This window comes from Rhinoderma darwinii, chromosome 4 (genome assembly GCF_050947455.1).
Source record: "Rhinoderma darwinii isolate aRhiDar2 chromosome 4, aRhiDar2.hap1, whole genome shotgun sequence".
NCBI lineage: Eukaryota > Metazoa > Chordata > Amphibia > Anura > Rhinodermatidae > Rhinoderma > Rhinoderma darwinii.
In genome coordinates this window covers 212,437,122-212,452,422 of record NC_134690.1, presented here as the reverse complement: position 1 = coordinate 212,452,422, position 15,301 = coordinate 212,437,122, and the positions used below count along the sequence as shown (strand labels likewise).

Sequence of the window (15,301 nt, the reverse complement as noted above, 5' to 3'; positions counted from 1 at the left end):
ATCGCTTTCCAACTAATGACGAGTATGCTCCTCATGAGCAGCAAACAGTAGCCTCATCATGACCAGCATAATAGTCATGCTAGTTTCATGGGCAATGTTGCTGTACCTGTGCGATCAGGGGCTGGAAAACAACTGGAACCGCAAAGATCAGAGAAACCTAGTCTAAGGGTATGGTCACACAGGGTGGATATGTTGTATAAAAGTACACAGCGTATCCCCCAAATTGTGGTGCAGTTTTTCGGCCAGAATGTCTTCTGCTTATAACGGCATGTGAGGAAATTTTTTTTTTATACTTTTATACTTTTCATCACGTGACCGCTCAAGACTGTGACTGGCTGCAGCAGTCACATGGGATAAAACGTAATCTCTGGAGGCTGGGCTGGACGCAGAAGCAGAGCTCTTGGTAAACATGAGAGATTGGTTTAATTTTTTTTCCTAGTTGCAATCTTTGCGGCGGAATTACAGCTTTCCCAATTTCAAAAATCGCAACATCTATTTGTTGCGGATTTTACCTCCCATTGAATTCAATGGGCAAGACCCGAAACAGAAAAGCAGCGATTCCGCAACATAAATTGACATGCTGTGGATTATTTTTTATTGTTTTTGTGCAGCGTGTAGATGAGATTTGTGCAAATCTCATCCACCTTGCTGCTACTGTAATACGCTGCGGACTTTCCCCAATAAAATCTGTTGCGGAAAATCCGCAGTGTTTGCGCTACGTGTGAACCCGGCCTAACCCTTTATACACCACAATCAAGGCTGATCGTGGCATATAAAGATACTGAAAAGGGACCTCCTTTTTGATAAGCAAACTGCCCATAAAAAAAATATGTAAAAAATTAAAATACATACATTTTAAAGTGTCTGTGCGTATATATGTATGTGTATATATTGACAAAATATGGCACATAAGTAAAAGCAGCTAACCAGTACTCAGCGTGAGTGCAAACTCTTATGGAGCTAGTAGAGAGAATGCTAAGCGTGTAACAAGTGGTTATCAAGGTAGAAACTAAAATATAAGTTTTGTATTACTTTATTTGGTCACTGTATAGTTCCACTTACTTTACTGTTATAAAATGTGTAAAAAGGGAAAAATAAAGAAAGCCCATTCTATGAGTAGATGTCCAAACTTCTGACTGGTACTGTATGTAGTTATGAGGAATGTAAAAAATGTTTTCTCTAATTTAGGAATAAGAACGGTCTCTTAAAGAAAGGGAGACGGCTTCAGCTGATTTGACGGCTCTGTGAGACTTCCTGCTTCTAAACTGAGAGTCCACTCTGTGGGGGGAGACTGGGTGCAGCATGTGTACAGTGGAGATCTCTGCTGCTATATTACTTCATTCTGGATGTTATATTAGCAGCAATATGAGAGGATTCCTGTGTATCATGGAGGAGCAGGCTAGAAGAAGCAGCAGCAGCGATAAAACCGGTCACAGCTTTCTTCTCCATGTGAGACTGCAGCTGTCTCTGTGTATGTAGGGAGAGACTCCGATTAACCCTCTACAAGCAGCTGCTCCTCTAGCTGGGCTGCATAATACACAGGGAAATCATATTAGGCTAAGTTCACTTTTGCATTGTATAATCCATTATATTAATCTGTTTTTAGATTAGTGGATGTTCTAAAAATAACGGATGCAAACGGATGGTAAGGCTGTGTTCACATCAGCATTAGTTTCCGCTGAGGGGCTCCGTCTGGGGTTTCCGTCGTGTTAAGCGGAAACTTCTGTTTCCCTCACAACTAAATGGTGACCGAAACCTAGCTAATGGTTTCCGTCTGTCACGGTTGTGATAGGTTTCAGTCGTTTTGGATGGAATCAATAGCACAGTCGACTACGGTATTGATTCTGTCAAAACAACGGAACCCTTGCACAACTGAGACAAATGGAAACCATTGGAATCGGATCCGTCACTTTTGAAATCAATGGTGATTGAAACGGAAACCTATGGTTTCCATTTGTATCTGTCAGGGCTCCGTTGGAACGAAGCCTTATACAACGCAAGTGTTTACTTCGCTAACAATATTCTGTTTGAAGTAAAGTTGAGGCTCTTGGCTGGAGGTGAACCAATTTTATTTGGGCAATCTACGTTTTCCTGATTCCTAACCCATTAGAACACATTTGCAAATTAATTCGTTCGGTCTGAGATTTGCTTTTGGCAAAGTTATGAGAAAAAATAGGGGAATCCGATCTCTTACTCCATTCCTACAAACCAGGCAAATTGATTTGCTCACCCTGAATTCTGATCAGATTTGCGCCCACGGCTCCACTTTACCATTCAGATGCTGTATAGAATCGCCCCCCTCTGGCACAGTTGACACCTAGAGAAGAAGAGAATCTCATGATATTTGGACTTCAGTCAGCTGAAATGAAAGTTAAACCTGTTACATAGGTTGAAAAAAGACAATGGTCCATCAGGTACAACCTTTCTCAATCAATTACACGTCATTTATTGCTTGATTTAATGAAGTCTGTGATAAAATAACAGATACTCACTCGCCTGTTAAACATCCCGCTGCTCCAGCATCAATGATCCTGTGGTAATTTCCGGTCTTTGCCTCCATGGCTGCAGTGATGTGCCGTCATTTCAGGCATTACCAGTGTGGTCAATGATTGGCTGCAGCAGTCATATGCCGGTATGGCATGTAATCATTGCTGTTGTGCAAGCAGAAACCAGAGGGGACCACAATCTCCTCAGTGCTGGAGGGGGGGGGGGGGGGGCAAGCATTGCTTTATTTATTTTATCACACATACGGCTACCAGATCTTTTTTAATACCTGAATAAACCTTTTTGTGCCTTGGTTGTCTTCTGCAATGTATATAAGATTTTTTTAAATCTTTTTATGTAGGGTGAATCAGGCCGTTTGAGTTTACCACCTTCTCGCGGTAGCAGCGTAGAAAGCCTGTCTGATACACGAGGGAAGCCCTCTTCATTGTTGGGCACATCTGAGAACAAAAGAATGAGTGCTGACATGTCTGAATTGGAAGCAAGGATTTCTGCTAGTACAGGTAAAGCGGATAAAGGACACAAAAGTGAATATTGCTGAGCCAATTGAACTTTCAACTTAGGGCAATATAGCTGATTTTGCTGGCCGCATTAATGGCTGCTGACAAAATAGAAATGTGCAAACCACCATTGTTTAGCAACAATTGGGGCTCATTTAGATGAGACGGGTCTATTTACACATTGCTGTCATATCGCAGTTTTTGCTTGATTAACTGCAACATGTGAATAAGACCCTGATCGATAAGTGAGATTGCGATGCGTACACAATACATGGCATTTTAGGCTGTTGTACTGTTGCAGATCTGTGCACCTAATTATTTTATTACCGATAGTTAGTTAACCACACCAAGCTATTAATTTTTTACATTCAATATTTACTTTATATGCCGAGAACATTTAAGTGTAATCTACCCATCGGCATTGTATGTATTCGAGGCAGGAGGTTGGTATAGTGCAAAATAAAGAGTAGCACATACACACATCTAATGAAAAAAAAACACCTAGATCCCATAACAGAAGAATGAAAAAAAGCACGTCTAAAACACAGAAGAGCTGTTATAGCAAACGACTACCACTTAAGTGCCATTTATTTGCCATAAAAGATAACCCCACAGAGAGAAATATTGAGTGTAATAGCAACATATGATATCAATTCTACAAAGTTCAATGAGAGGTGAAAATGGCAACAGCGTTTTGCTTAGCATAGGAACCAGCTGACCACGTTTTCTGCAGTAAACCAGAGTCTGAGATGTGCTTTGTACATCCCGCAAAAATAATTTTATTTTTCAGACGATCTGTTCTATTATTTTTACAGGCATTTTATAAGACGTGATACTTTTAAATCATTTTGCAACATAGGGTTAAATACAAATGCTTAGTCCTTGTATTTCTACACACGAGTACAATTTAACTTACTGTTTCTATATAAATCATAAATTTTTTACACAAGGAATAGGATTACGCATATATGAACTCTTGGTTATCTATGTGTTACATGCATGTTCACAGCCAAATCCATAAACCTACACAAGGACCTGCTGTGCTGATCTGTCTGACACACTTGCACTGCTGTTATGTGAATGTTCCCATTGATTTAGTTTTTTCAACTCTCCTGACCTGTGTTTTACCAAATCGTTACGTTCTCCTTAATATATAATTATGCTAGAGAACTTGTGGTGGTGGTTTCCTCTGTTGTTCCTCCTGGAAACGAATAAGTAAGGCTAGGTCCGCACAGCGACTTTGGTGTCGCACCATAAGCACACACCGTTACACATCAGAGAAATTGTGTGATTTTATTTTAGAGTGCGACCACATTCAAAAGCATTCCTTACTATGTCGCAATGCAACCTTATGATCTTTGTCGTGCGTTCAAAATCTTTGTGTAGCCCTAGCTTAGACAGCTGAGCGTTACCATTCCACTTGTCAATGTGTTTACCAAGTCAGCCTGACCCTTCCCAATCAGTGCTGATAGTGTTAATTTATACATAAGTTTCCAGGAGGAATAAAAAAAGACTCCAGAATTATTTTATGGGGCATACAGGTATTTGGTAAAACAGAGCTGTCAGGAGAGGTGATAGATGCTCTTTGTGTGCATTCTTCATTCATTACTTCTCAGTTAATGTACGATCATTAAAAGTTATCTTTTATATAGATCATCCTCCATTATGAATCTCAATATCTATTGATAGAACTATTTAATCAGTTTCCACCCATCCGCATTATAAAGAGGTTACTTTTCTTCTTCTATTTTGTCTGGACGGATTGTTGTAGTAATCAAAGACCATCCAGTTATAACCCTACATAGTGTAATACTTTTTCAGTAAGTAACTTGTAGTAAAAATAGTTAACCAATGAACCCCTTCCAAGTAAACATTAAAGGGGTTATCCCAAGATCAACTTTTATCACCTTTCCACAGAATCGGTGGTAATTGTTTAATCACTGGGGCCCCACACCTCTGGGTCCCCCACACCCAGTATTCCTCCTCACTGCTCAACCATAGTGAGGAGAACTTTGAATGGAGCGGCGGTCGGGCATGCGCAGTGCCGCCTTGTTTAAAGTCTATGGGACTGCCAGAGACAGCAGCGTTCCGCGCTCATCTGTTCCGGTTAGCTCCATAGAAGTGGAATGGAGCGGGTGGGCACATGCTCAACTGCTGCTACATTCAAGTTCTTACTATGGTTGAAATGGGCGGGGGGGCTCGGGACCACCATTTTAGTCCTTGTGGATAGGTGTTTAATGGTAACCTTGGAATAACCGCTTTGAGTTTTTCAGAAGGTCTTCTCCACCTTTAACTACCGTCAGTTAATGTTGTGGTGTTTTTGTGCATGGTCACTTGTGCTTTTCATGTACGTAGCATGCATGGTTGTTTTTTTGCATGCATTTCCATTGTGTAACATTGTGCTGTACACTTTTATGCTTTTGTGAATTGTGCCCTGTACCACTTGTAGTCGTTTGCATGTGTATTGTGTATGTGTTTTTGCAGCTTATACCAAGCCTAAACGAGGCCACCGTAAAACTGCTTCATTTGGCAATATTCTGGATGTCCCTGAGATCATCATAACAGGTACTACAGGATGAGCATAACCTTGTGAGCCAAAGATTAATAACCGCAAATCAATGAATGCTTCTTTCTCCAATTTGTTTCTCTGGATAGTTTCCAACTATTTCAAGTCAGTCTTTAATTTAATATGTGCTATTTTATGCGCACAATAGCTGTAGAAGAAATCAGAATATTATATTAACACATTGTCTTTTATGCCAAATCTTAAGATATTTTTATTTACTTTTGTGCTGGGAAAAATCAGGCAAAAATAGGAAAAATGTTTTACATTTTCCCACTTTACTCCTGGTACTGTTGTGATTTCAGAGTACCAAATCCCTTGCATAGACATAGATTTAAATGGTGGATGCCTACAGCTGCCACTAGCGGGAGCGTGGGAGATTACTGCATACTGTCATCTTTGAGAATGTATGGTATGCATTTAGCTCCTAAACTCCCTCTAGTGGTGGCTCCAGGTAGCCAGCATGTTATGTTTTTAATTTATATCTGCAGACTATCTGGAGCTTTGTAATAGAAAAGTGGAGCTGACACTGCTATAAATATAAAAAAATCACCGCATTTAGATTACAAAACATATAAATAGTATTCAAGGGTGGATATTTACTTAAACCCCTTGCTGACATTTGACGTAACTGTACGTTCTAGTTGGTAGAGGAGGCTCAAGGACTGAACCCACTCCATACTCAGCGGGTGTCTACTTTATTCTACAGTCTACACTTCACTGTAACAACTGGGATCTGATCTAACTCTGATCACTGATGTTTAACCACTTACATCCTGCGGTCATTAGCGACTGCAGTATTTTTGCCGTTAGTAAGAGGAGGTGCTCCCTCGGTCACTCCATAGGTTAATGGTTGTCATGGCAGCCTGGGAACCTAATAAAGGCACCCAGGTCTACCTTCTTTCTGCTCCTATTAAGCCCTGTAATATATAGGTATTAATGTATTGTACAAACGATCAAACAATCGCTTGTTCAAGTCCTCTTAGGGGTCTAAAAAAAAAAAGTAAAAACACTGCTCGTTTTTAGTAATGTACAAAAAAGGTATTCAAATTTAAAAAAAAAAAAATATATATAAATATAAATATATATATATATATATATATATATATATATATATATATATATATAAAATTACTTTTTTTTTTTAACCAAATATACAACTCAGCTCTCTACTCACTGAAATATATCAACAAGGAGATTAACAACTGGAGCAGGTAAAAAAGAGGGGAAATCCTGAACACCACAAAAAAGAGACACATTTTTACCGCTCAGACGGTTGTGGATATAAAGTGTGAAGTGTCCATCAAGGGTTTGACCTTCCCCCAGCTAGCATGCAGAAAGGACGATCCAAATTTCCACTGGTGTGTGTATCTTGCTGGTACTTGTGGTTCCACACAGAAATGAAACTGCAGAAATGCAACTGCTTGCTGTGTATATCCTCGTACGTGATGTTCTAAATCTCCAACAAGGGAGAAAAAGGAGATAGTGCACTACCTTTTGGAAACTACAAATTCCACGAGTTTATTCCATACTTACAAAAACAGATATAGATAAAAGCATAAGATAAGCACTTGTAACACGCCAAATATTGCAACCCGACCCTGGGTTTCGCCCTTCTGGCTTCCTCTGGGGCATCAGAAGCCAGAAGGGCGAAACTCAGGGCCGGGTTGCAATATTTGGCGTGTTACAAGAGCTTAGTTTATGCTTTTATCTATATCTGTTTTTGTAAGTATGGAATAAACTCGTGGAATTTGTAGTTTCCAAAAGGTAGTGCACTATATCCTTTTTCTCCCTTGTTGGAGATTTAGAACATCAAGTACGAGGATATACACAGCAAGCAGTTGCATTTCTGCAGTTTCATTTCTGTGTGGAACCACAAGTACCAGCGAGATACACACACCAGTGGAAATTTGGATCGTCCTTTCTGCATGCTAGCTGGGGGAAGGTCAAACCCTTGATGGACAAATTAACTTTTTTGTCTTTGTAAAAGACCGTACATCCTTTTAAAAATGAAAATTTGGTATATCTGTAATTGTATTGACCCACAGAATAAAAGTAACATGTAGTTTTCAGTGCATGGTAAACATTTTAAAAACAAAATGTTTGCTTTTCCATTACATCATACAATTATTTTTGTTTTCAGTTCCCAATACTTTAAATGGTGCCATTAAAAACGACATTTTGTGGTCACAAAAAAAAAAAAAAAAAAAGCTCTGACTGTTGACCAAAAAATAAAAATGCCATTTTGAAGGGAGAAAAAAAACTAAAAAGAAAAATGGCTGCAGCAACAAGGGGTTAAGGGTTGATGTACCGTATTAATAACAAACACCTACATGTAATGCAGGAGAGACATAACCAGTGTCTCTCCTGCCTGCCATCCGCAACAGACCAGTGAATCTTTATCTTCAGGAGCTCCGTCTCCTCCCCATATTAGAGTAGCCCAGTTCTATAGGCTGCTATGGCAACTCTATTGCACAGGCAGGCGTCTTGTGTGTTTTCTGCACTGTGTATAGAGCGCTCATCTTTATTGGGTGATCTATATGGAGTCCCATCCTTAGTTATGTTGGGGTTAGGTTTTTGGCAGTCTTTCTTGTAATGTTATGACATTACTTTGCACGTCTTTGGTAGAGCAAGGTCCTTTCCATGTAGTTGACGATATGTTATATATAGTCTTTGCAGAATTTAGTTTCGTACCGAAGAGTTGTTTGCAGGTTTTAGTTATAGTTTAAAATAAAGCGTGAAATGGTATCTATAATCTAGACCTAATATTACTCAAATGCTCAATTTCATGAGTAACGTTTCAATAAAAGAAACCTTTTTGTAGCTTTGACTCTAGTTTGTGCTGACGGAATCATAATTGGAGTGACAAGCATTTGATATTAATTCTTTAAGCTTCTACTATTAGTGGAATGTAGGAGTGTGTAAAATAACATGCATGCCTATCTAAAATAAGCGTCCTCCACTAACCATGCTAATGAATTGTCCGCAGCTTCTCTACCGTGGTCTGCACTTTGTGTTTCACTTGTTTTTCTATTGGATTTTCCTTCCTCCCTAATAATTCTGCCTTCATTTCTCATGCCATTCCAGCATGTTCACAAGTGCTGCTGTATTGAACGAAGAATGATAAATATTTCTGCCGCCACGTTTAATTCTTGCTCATTTCAGGCCTGTGTTGTCTCTAAATAAAATGCACTTGCTAAATAAGTAGTAGCCATGATGTTTTAATTGCTGCGATTAGTTAGACTGACAACATCCTTAAATGCCAATGCGATACAAAGGTGGAAAATAGTAAGGTCCATTTCAAATCACATTTTATCCATCCAGTTTTTCGACAGAATAGAAAAATGTAGCCTGACAATTTTTTTATTTTATGCCCTGTTGAAGGACAGGATCCAGGTAATACATTTTCCTCGCAAGCCAGATTGTTTAATACGCTGATATTTATCAGATTGCATGAATGTCAGATTAAAGAATCACTAAATTTATGTAAAAGCACGTGCTAGCCTAGTACTTGTGTCCATTGGTGTTGAGATACCCTCAGTGGATACGTTTCCATTATACCACTGCTACTGGTGTTCACCATTGTCACAACCGGTTTCTGTCATTGGCAGAATTGCAAAGCTCTGGTGTTATCTATGCCTGTTCAATACCTGACAGGAGAGAAGACCAGTGTGCATGTCTGCTTTACAAGCCCATTTATAACACCGCATGATGGGCGTAGTGGGTTGTGACTAGTTGGACTTTGTGATGTGGTGGTGGATTTTTATGCTTGTGAAATGCAAACACACAACCATCTTCTCTCCAGAGTCGGTCAACCAAGTCAGTTGCCATATGTTTCACTCTCCATTCTTAGCAAATGTCCTATATGAAAACCAGGATCTGTCTCTCTCTCTGTCTCTCTCTCTGTCTCTCTCTCTGTCTCTCTCTCTGTCTCTCTCTCTGTCTCTCTCTCTCTGTCTCTCTCTCTCTGTCTCTCTCTCTGTCTCTCTCTCTGTCTCTCTCTCTGTCTCTCTCTCTCTGTCTCTCTCTCTCTGTCTCTCTCTCTGTCTCTCTCTCTGTCTCTCTCTCTGTCTCTCTCTCTGTCTCTCTCTCTGTCTCTCTCTCTGTCTCTCTCTCTGTCTCTCTCTCTGTCTCTCTCTCTGTCTCTCTCTCTGTCTCTCTCTCTGTCTCTCTCTCTGTCTCTCTCTCTGTCTCTCTCTCTGTCTCTCTCTCTGTCTCTCTCTCTGTCTCTCTCTCTGTCTCTCTCTCTGTCTCTCTCTCTGTCTCTCTCTCTGTCTCTCTCTCTCTGTCTCTCTCTCTATGTCTCTCTCTCTATGTCTCTGTCTGTGATCATGGCCTGTTTAATGTCTAGCAAAGGTGTCCATATGTCCAAGATGTTGGCTAGACCTTGTCTGTGTATAATGGCAGGTAAATGGCTGGCCAATACTTCTAGTGCACCTAACTCAGGGGAGAGAACAAAGAAGCTGTCTAGTAAATATTCTGTGTCTATAGACGCACCGTGTACCCGAAGAACAGTGTTCCAAATAAACCAGTCATTAAATATTATATTAAGTGAATGTCAGGAAAAGTTATGGTCTGTAAGTAGCTGTTCACTTTGGTTAAAATCGATTTTTAGTTTTACTGGGGTTCACACTTCTTATTGAGATCTAGACACGAGGCAAACTGCTGGTACAGTGGATCGGACCTGCAGCAACTGTTCAATAATGAATTGCCGCTATGAAATGTTATGTAATTCAGTATGATGAACCAAGAATTTCACGCATTCTCTCAGCTGTTGCTTCAGGCAGTCTTAGGGTTTCCTTTTGGTCAACTGATCTATGATCTACACAATACAAACATTACGTATTCCTCAGTCAAGAAATACTTGAGTGACCTTAGTAATTGAGACATTTTCTGTAAGCCTATGCATGTTCTAAACAGTGGCTTTAAACTGGGCATAGACAGGAGTTTGTCAGTTACTAGCAGATCTATATTAGGCAGGGGAGAATAATTCTGATCTATTGATGGCAAGATGTGATATGGGGAATTAAGTATGTGAGTGACAGAGCATAGGGTTAAAGGCTATTTGCTGCTGAATTAATGCCTGGGTTTTAATACGGAGATCTTAGGAAATGAGACGTGTATTTGGCATATGCCCACTAAGGTGGGCATTGTGGAGCAGAACGGAGGCTGATGTTACCAGCTGGCTCATTAGGTCAGCATTCCTGCTGTAGAAACTGTATCACGTAAGGCCCTGGAAATAGATGCCGTCATCAGCCCTGGACAGCAAACATCCAGCCTATTAAAACACATGGCAGAAGATGGTGGAGGACAGAACTGCTATTCGTGTGATAGGAGTGGTCATTGTCTTGGTATATACTTTCTGCTGGCCAGTGCTTCTCCAGTAAAACTACTGCAGCTGTCTCATTCCCTGTGCGGATCCCTTCATTTCTGCCTATGGACTCATACAAACACCAAGCTTTCACAATTGTGTCCCTTCAGTTATACATAGGAGCAGAGTTTGGTAAATCCATTCTTGTTTGATATTCAGCAGGCAACGGGCAGCCGAGGCGCAGATCTGTTCAGGACCTTAGTATTGTTGGAACAGAATCCAATCCGGTAAGGAGCCTCTATCAGAAGAACTTGTGTTTTTTCAGTGTACTGGTTTGTTCCTCGGTTGAATGAGTATAACTGTATAAAAGGCCAAGGCAGTAGACTTGGCCACACTGGACGGGCACTCGAAAGTAGGTGATCTGCTGATTTCCACGTGTTCCCTGGCATGTTGAGAGTTTATTTTTATGCTTGTTTTTAGTTGTATGTTTGATTACCTAAACTTGTAGAAACTATAGCATTACCTGAAATAAAAACTATTATTTACTGAGCACACTTGTAAATTTTAGTTTTTGTAAAGTCCGTTACATCCTTGCCTTTTTTTTTTTCTTTTTTTTTTAAGCGTTAGAGGGCAACATTATTTCCTGTTTTTTCTCCAATTTCTTGGACCGAACAGGTTTTTTAGCCATTTTAATGGTTGTCTCCTATACACAACTCCTGTCCATACGTGCTATGAGGGCATATAGAAGTAGGGACCGTGCCCATGGTCCATGAAGAGCTTCTCACATGGATGATCCCCTTTTGTACTACATATCCCTTTCAGTTGGATTATTTTATGTATCACACAGCCATAAAGTTAAACATTAAATTACAAACTGCCTGCAGCCTCCACTAGGGGACGCTTACTGAATACAGATTTGTACATCTCCCATTGAACTTGATGATAAATGTGTATGTGGTAAACTCCCAGGATGGTGGCTGCAGTCAGACAGAATTTTATCCTATAACTCTGAAGGGAGGCAGGGGGTTTGGAGCTAAATCAGAAAAATGGAGATCAGTCCCCTATGAAGATGTTTTATTAACTTTTATCAGCACATTTTAGACCCAAAAACAAAATGTGAACATTTACTTTCTTAAATACTGATTGATAAACTGTCCCAAGTTCTGATGTTTGATAAAATAGCTTATTGACTTTGTTCCTATGTTTTCTAAATGGTTTAGGAAAGTAGAAGTAGAAGCAGCAGCAGATCCTCAAGTCCTAGTGTGAGGATGATTACTACCTCAGGACCAACCCCTGACAAGCCAGCACGTGGTATTCCATGGGTTCCTGATGATTCAGGTAGCCTTAAAATTTCATGTTTTACAATTCACAAACTTTACTTGGGACTGTTTTTTTCTAAAGCAAATTTAAGTCCCAACATTTATTAAATGATTTTTTACTGATAAACGACGTTTCTTTGTGGAATCTACAGGTGGTCATACGCATTAGATGAATGTCAACCGAACCCACAGATTTTGGTGGGACCGGACAACCATCTGTGTATGGCTTTTCCCAAACCTCCCTCCCACCAATAGGAGATAAGTCACTGCCAGACTTTCTTCTCCCTACGGAGAGCACATGCTGTGTGTGTTTTCTGCTGTGACTGATTATAGTATAATAGCGTTTGTCTTCAAAGATGCTAATATTCTCTGAGAGCTCACAAAGGCTCCAAAACATAGCATTTATTTTATTAAATTTGCATAATCTATTTAAACCTATAATGTAAGTAAATATATATAAAATTGCTGCACCGATCTTAGCTGAATTATCAATCATAGATAAACAGATATTATCCTACTGTAAGGTTGGATACGTAAAGTGCGGTAACTGGTCTGTCCTACCGCTATCTCTGAAAAGAGCGCTCTGCGATCAAAGACTTGCAGTATCCCTATCCCTATCTTATACCCACCGATTGCACTTGAAACTATGCGTTTCTGTATCATCATGCATCCTCGGGTCATGTAGTATATGTTATTCATATCATTGTTGTGTAGCAGCAAGGCTTTGTGTATGGGGGGGAAGGGGTCGGGAGGGATAGCTGTTGGCCGAACACTGTGATGATCTAAGGTGTATGGCCAGTTTAAAAGCTTTAAGTCAGTGAAGATCCTGTTTAGATCGATTGTTAAAAGTTACTATTCATTCAATTCTGTATTATCATTTCCTAATAGACATTCTTTGCTCAATGCACTGTCAGTCGGCAGACTTTGCATTGTTAACAGCTCTGCAGCATTATTGTTGGGGAATTGGCATTTCTAAAGGGCATAATTCCTGCAATCTTATATAAAGAAATTGTTATTTATGCAATTCCTTTTGGGCGTTACAATCTGTTGCTCCATGCTACAGTGGTGGGTTTCTGCGCTTTAAAGTTATCACTTCTTTAAAAGAGATTTCCGCAAACTTTGTTTCTTTACAGAATCCCCCTATTATCCCTAGTAGTAAAACAAAACAAAAAACAATCTGCAGGGTTCCACCCTTTCCCCCAGTAGTCGTAAAATCAGCCCCCCTTTTACCTAGTAGAGCTAGCAAGTTTTTCTCCCCACCCCTTATCTCTACAGTAGTGCTTGCCCGTATATGCTCACCTTCCACGAGCTCCCACAATCCACCCTCAGATGGCCAGCTGCTACATGCAGCGGCCTGTTCCTTTATCTCCGTATTCCTATATCGTTCTCTGCTGACAGAGATCATTCTTGGAGTAGCTCTCAGGGACTATCATTATGTGACAATCTGTGACTGCATCTGCCAAGACCAATCGATCTCCACTTGTGGAAGCACCCGGCTGCCTAATGCGTGAAGTGCAGGGAAGACCTGGTCGCCAGGGCTTATTTTTTAGTCGCCATGGTGAACAGGTCTTGTCTAGCCTTGTTGAATCATATAATGAAAGTTAAAGGAATATTCCCATCTGATATTTATGGCATATCCGATAGATGCAGGTCCCACCACTGGTTCCTGCATCTATCTCTGGAGTGAGACACCCTGACCCTGTCTTACAACCTGATACTGTCGCTGGACTCCGGCCGCTGATTTACAAAGAGGTCATTTTTTCCAAGAAATGGCTGAGTGTGTTTTGCTACGCTGTTTCCGGAGTGCCCATAGAAGTGAATGGAAGCTCCAGAAACAGCGAAGCATGGCGAGCTACGCTGTTTACATAGCTCCTGAGTTCTGGAAACTGCGCAGCAAGTCGCTTGGGTATTTCCGGTAAACCCAGCCACTGATTGCGGTAGAAGGCAGGATGTGTGTCGGGTTCCCATTCTAGAAATGCAGGTCCCAGTGGTGGATTTGCCATAAATGTCTGTGATGGGAATACTCCTTTAAGGGAGGAAGAAATGTCTACTACGTGTATAGAGCGGTATAGCACATGCACGGTGTGGGATGGGATCCACATGAGACCTAGTAAAAGAGTGTCTTCCCTATGCGCACAGTAATAAAAATCCACAGAACATGTAGTGCACATATGAAAAATTCAATTTCTGCCTCTTCTTTTGTAAACTTTCGTACAATCGCCTGCTCCATTCTTACAAAAGACTGTCCAAAGTCTCTATAAGGATTGCAAAACAGTATATACTGATCTGTGGTAGGTCGCCTTTGTTGTACATACGTTCAGACGTTTGTGTTGAAGTGTATTTTGTTTTTATATAGACGTAAGCCATATTCTCTACATTTTGTTTCAGATACCAATGGTTCAGATAACTCAATACCAATGGCATACCTTACTCTGGATCATCAGTTACAAGTTAGTATAAGGTTTCTCAAGTTACCTTTTTTCTTTTATACTGTTAATGAACCTCATCATATCTTATACTTTGATAAAACATCTAAGTTTTTCTTCTGAGGCTGTGTGACTAGAAATGCTTTGTGTGTGGCAGACAACTAGGAAACCAGAAAGGCCTCCGTTAGAGGTCATTGCATCTGCTCCCTATGGAGATTTTGTCTTACACAATAGTCAATAGGACAGTATGCTGTTATATTTCCCATCAGAGCAGTAAACCGTAGAGATAAAAGTGTGGTTCCTGTACATCTGCCATCTGCCACATATATTGGTTAATGGCCACCTCGACAGAAGCATTTCCAGACTCTTTTTCTTGAACCCTGCACAACGAAACGGCATCTGGCAAGAATTTTTACCTTACTTGGCTACCTTCGTAACTTGCGACTCATGCTGATAGGCCTGTTATGTGACACTGCTGAGCAACAGTGAATGTAATTGGTCAAAGCCATCACTGAACAAGTCTACAAGCATATTTCCATAGACTTATTCAGAAATCATAAACCCTTAGACTATGTTCACACTGGTACGGATTTGCATTTTGTTTATCTGCAACAGAAATGCACATGTATAACTCAAGAGACGTATAGTAGCTCCATTAAGCTTGCAATCTGCGGCAGTGA

General features: G+C 40.3%; 1 protein-coding gene across 4 annotated transcripts in view; it reads left to right on the top strand.

The window, feature by feature from the left end:
• MAP3K7 (mitogen-activated protein kinase kinase kinase 7) overlaps nucleotides 1–15,301 on the top strand; it is a 61,547-nt gene that overhangs the window by 43,795 nt on the left and 2,451 nt on the right. For 2 of the 4 annotated variants that reach the window (XM_075862165.1, XM_075862167.1), the window contains 5 exons: nucleotides 2,846–3,005; nucleotides 5,487–5,567; nucleotides 11,096–11,163; nucleotides 12,097–12,214; nucleotides 14,584–14,645. In XM_075862165.1, the coding sequence (XP_075718280.1) occupies nucleotides 2,846–3,005; nucleotides 5,487–5,567; nucleotides 11,096–11,163; nucleotides 12,097–12,214; nucleotides 14,584–14,645 (489 nt within the window). Of the gene's footprint in view, nucleotides 1–2,845; nucleotides 3,006–5,486; nucleotides 5,568–11,095; nucleotides 11,164–12,096; nucleotides 12,215–14,583; nucleotides 14,646–15,301 lie in introns of those variants that run through there. The other 2 variants (XM_075862166.1, XM_075862168.1) reach the window with 2 other exon arrangements.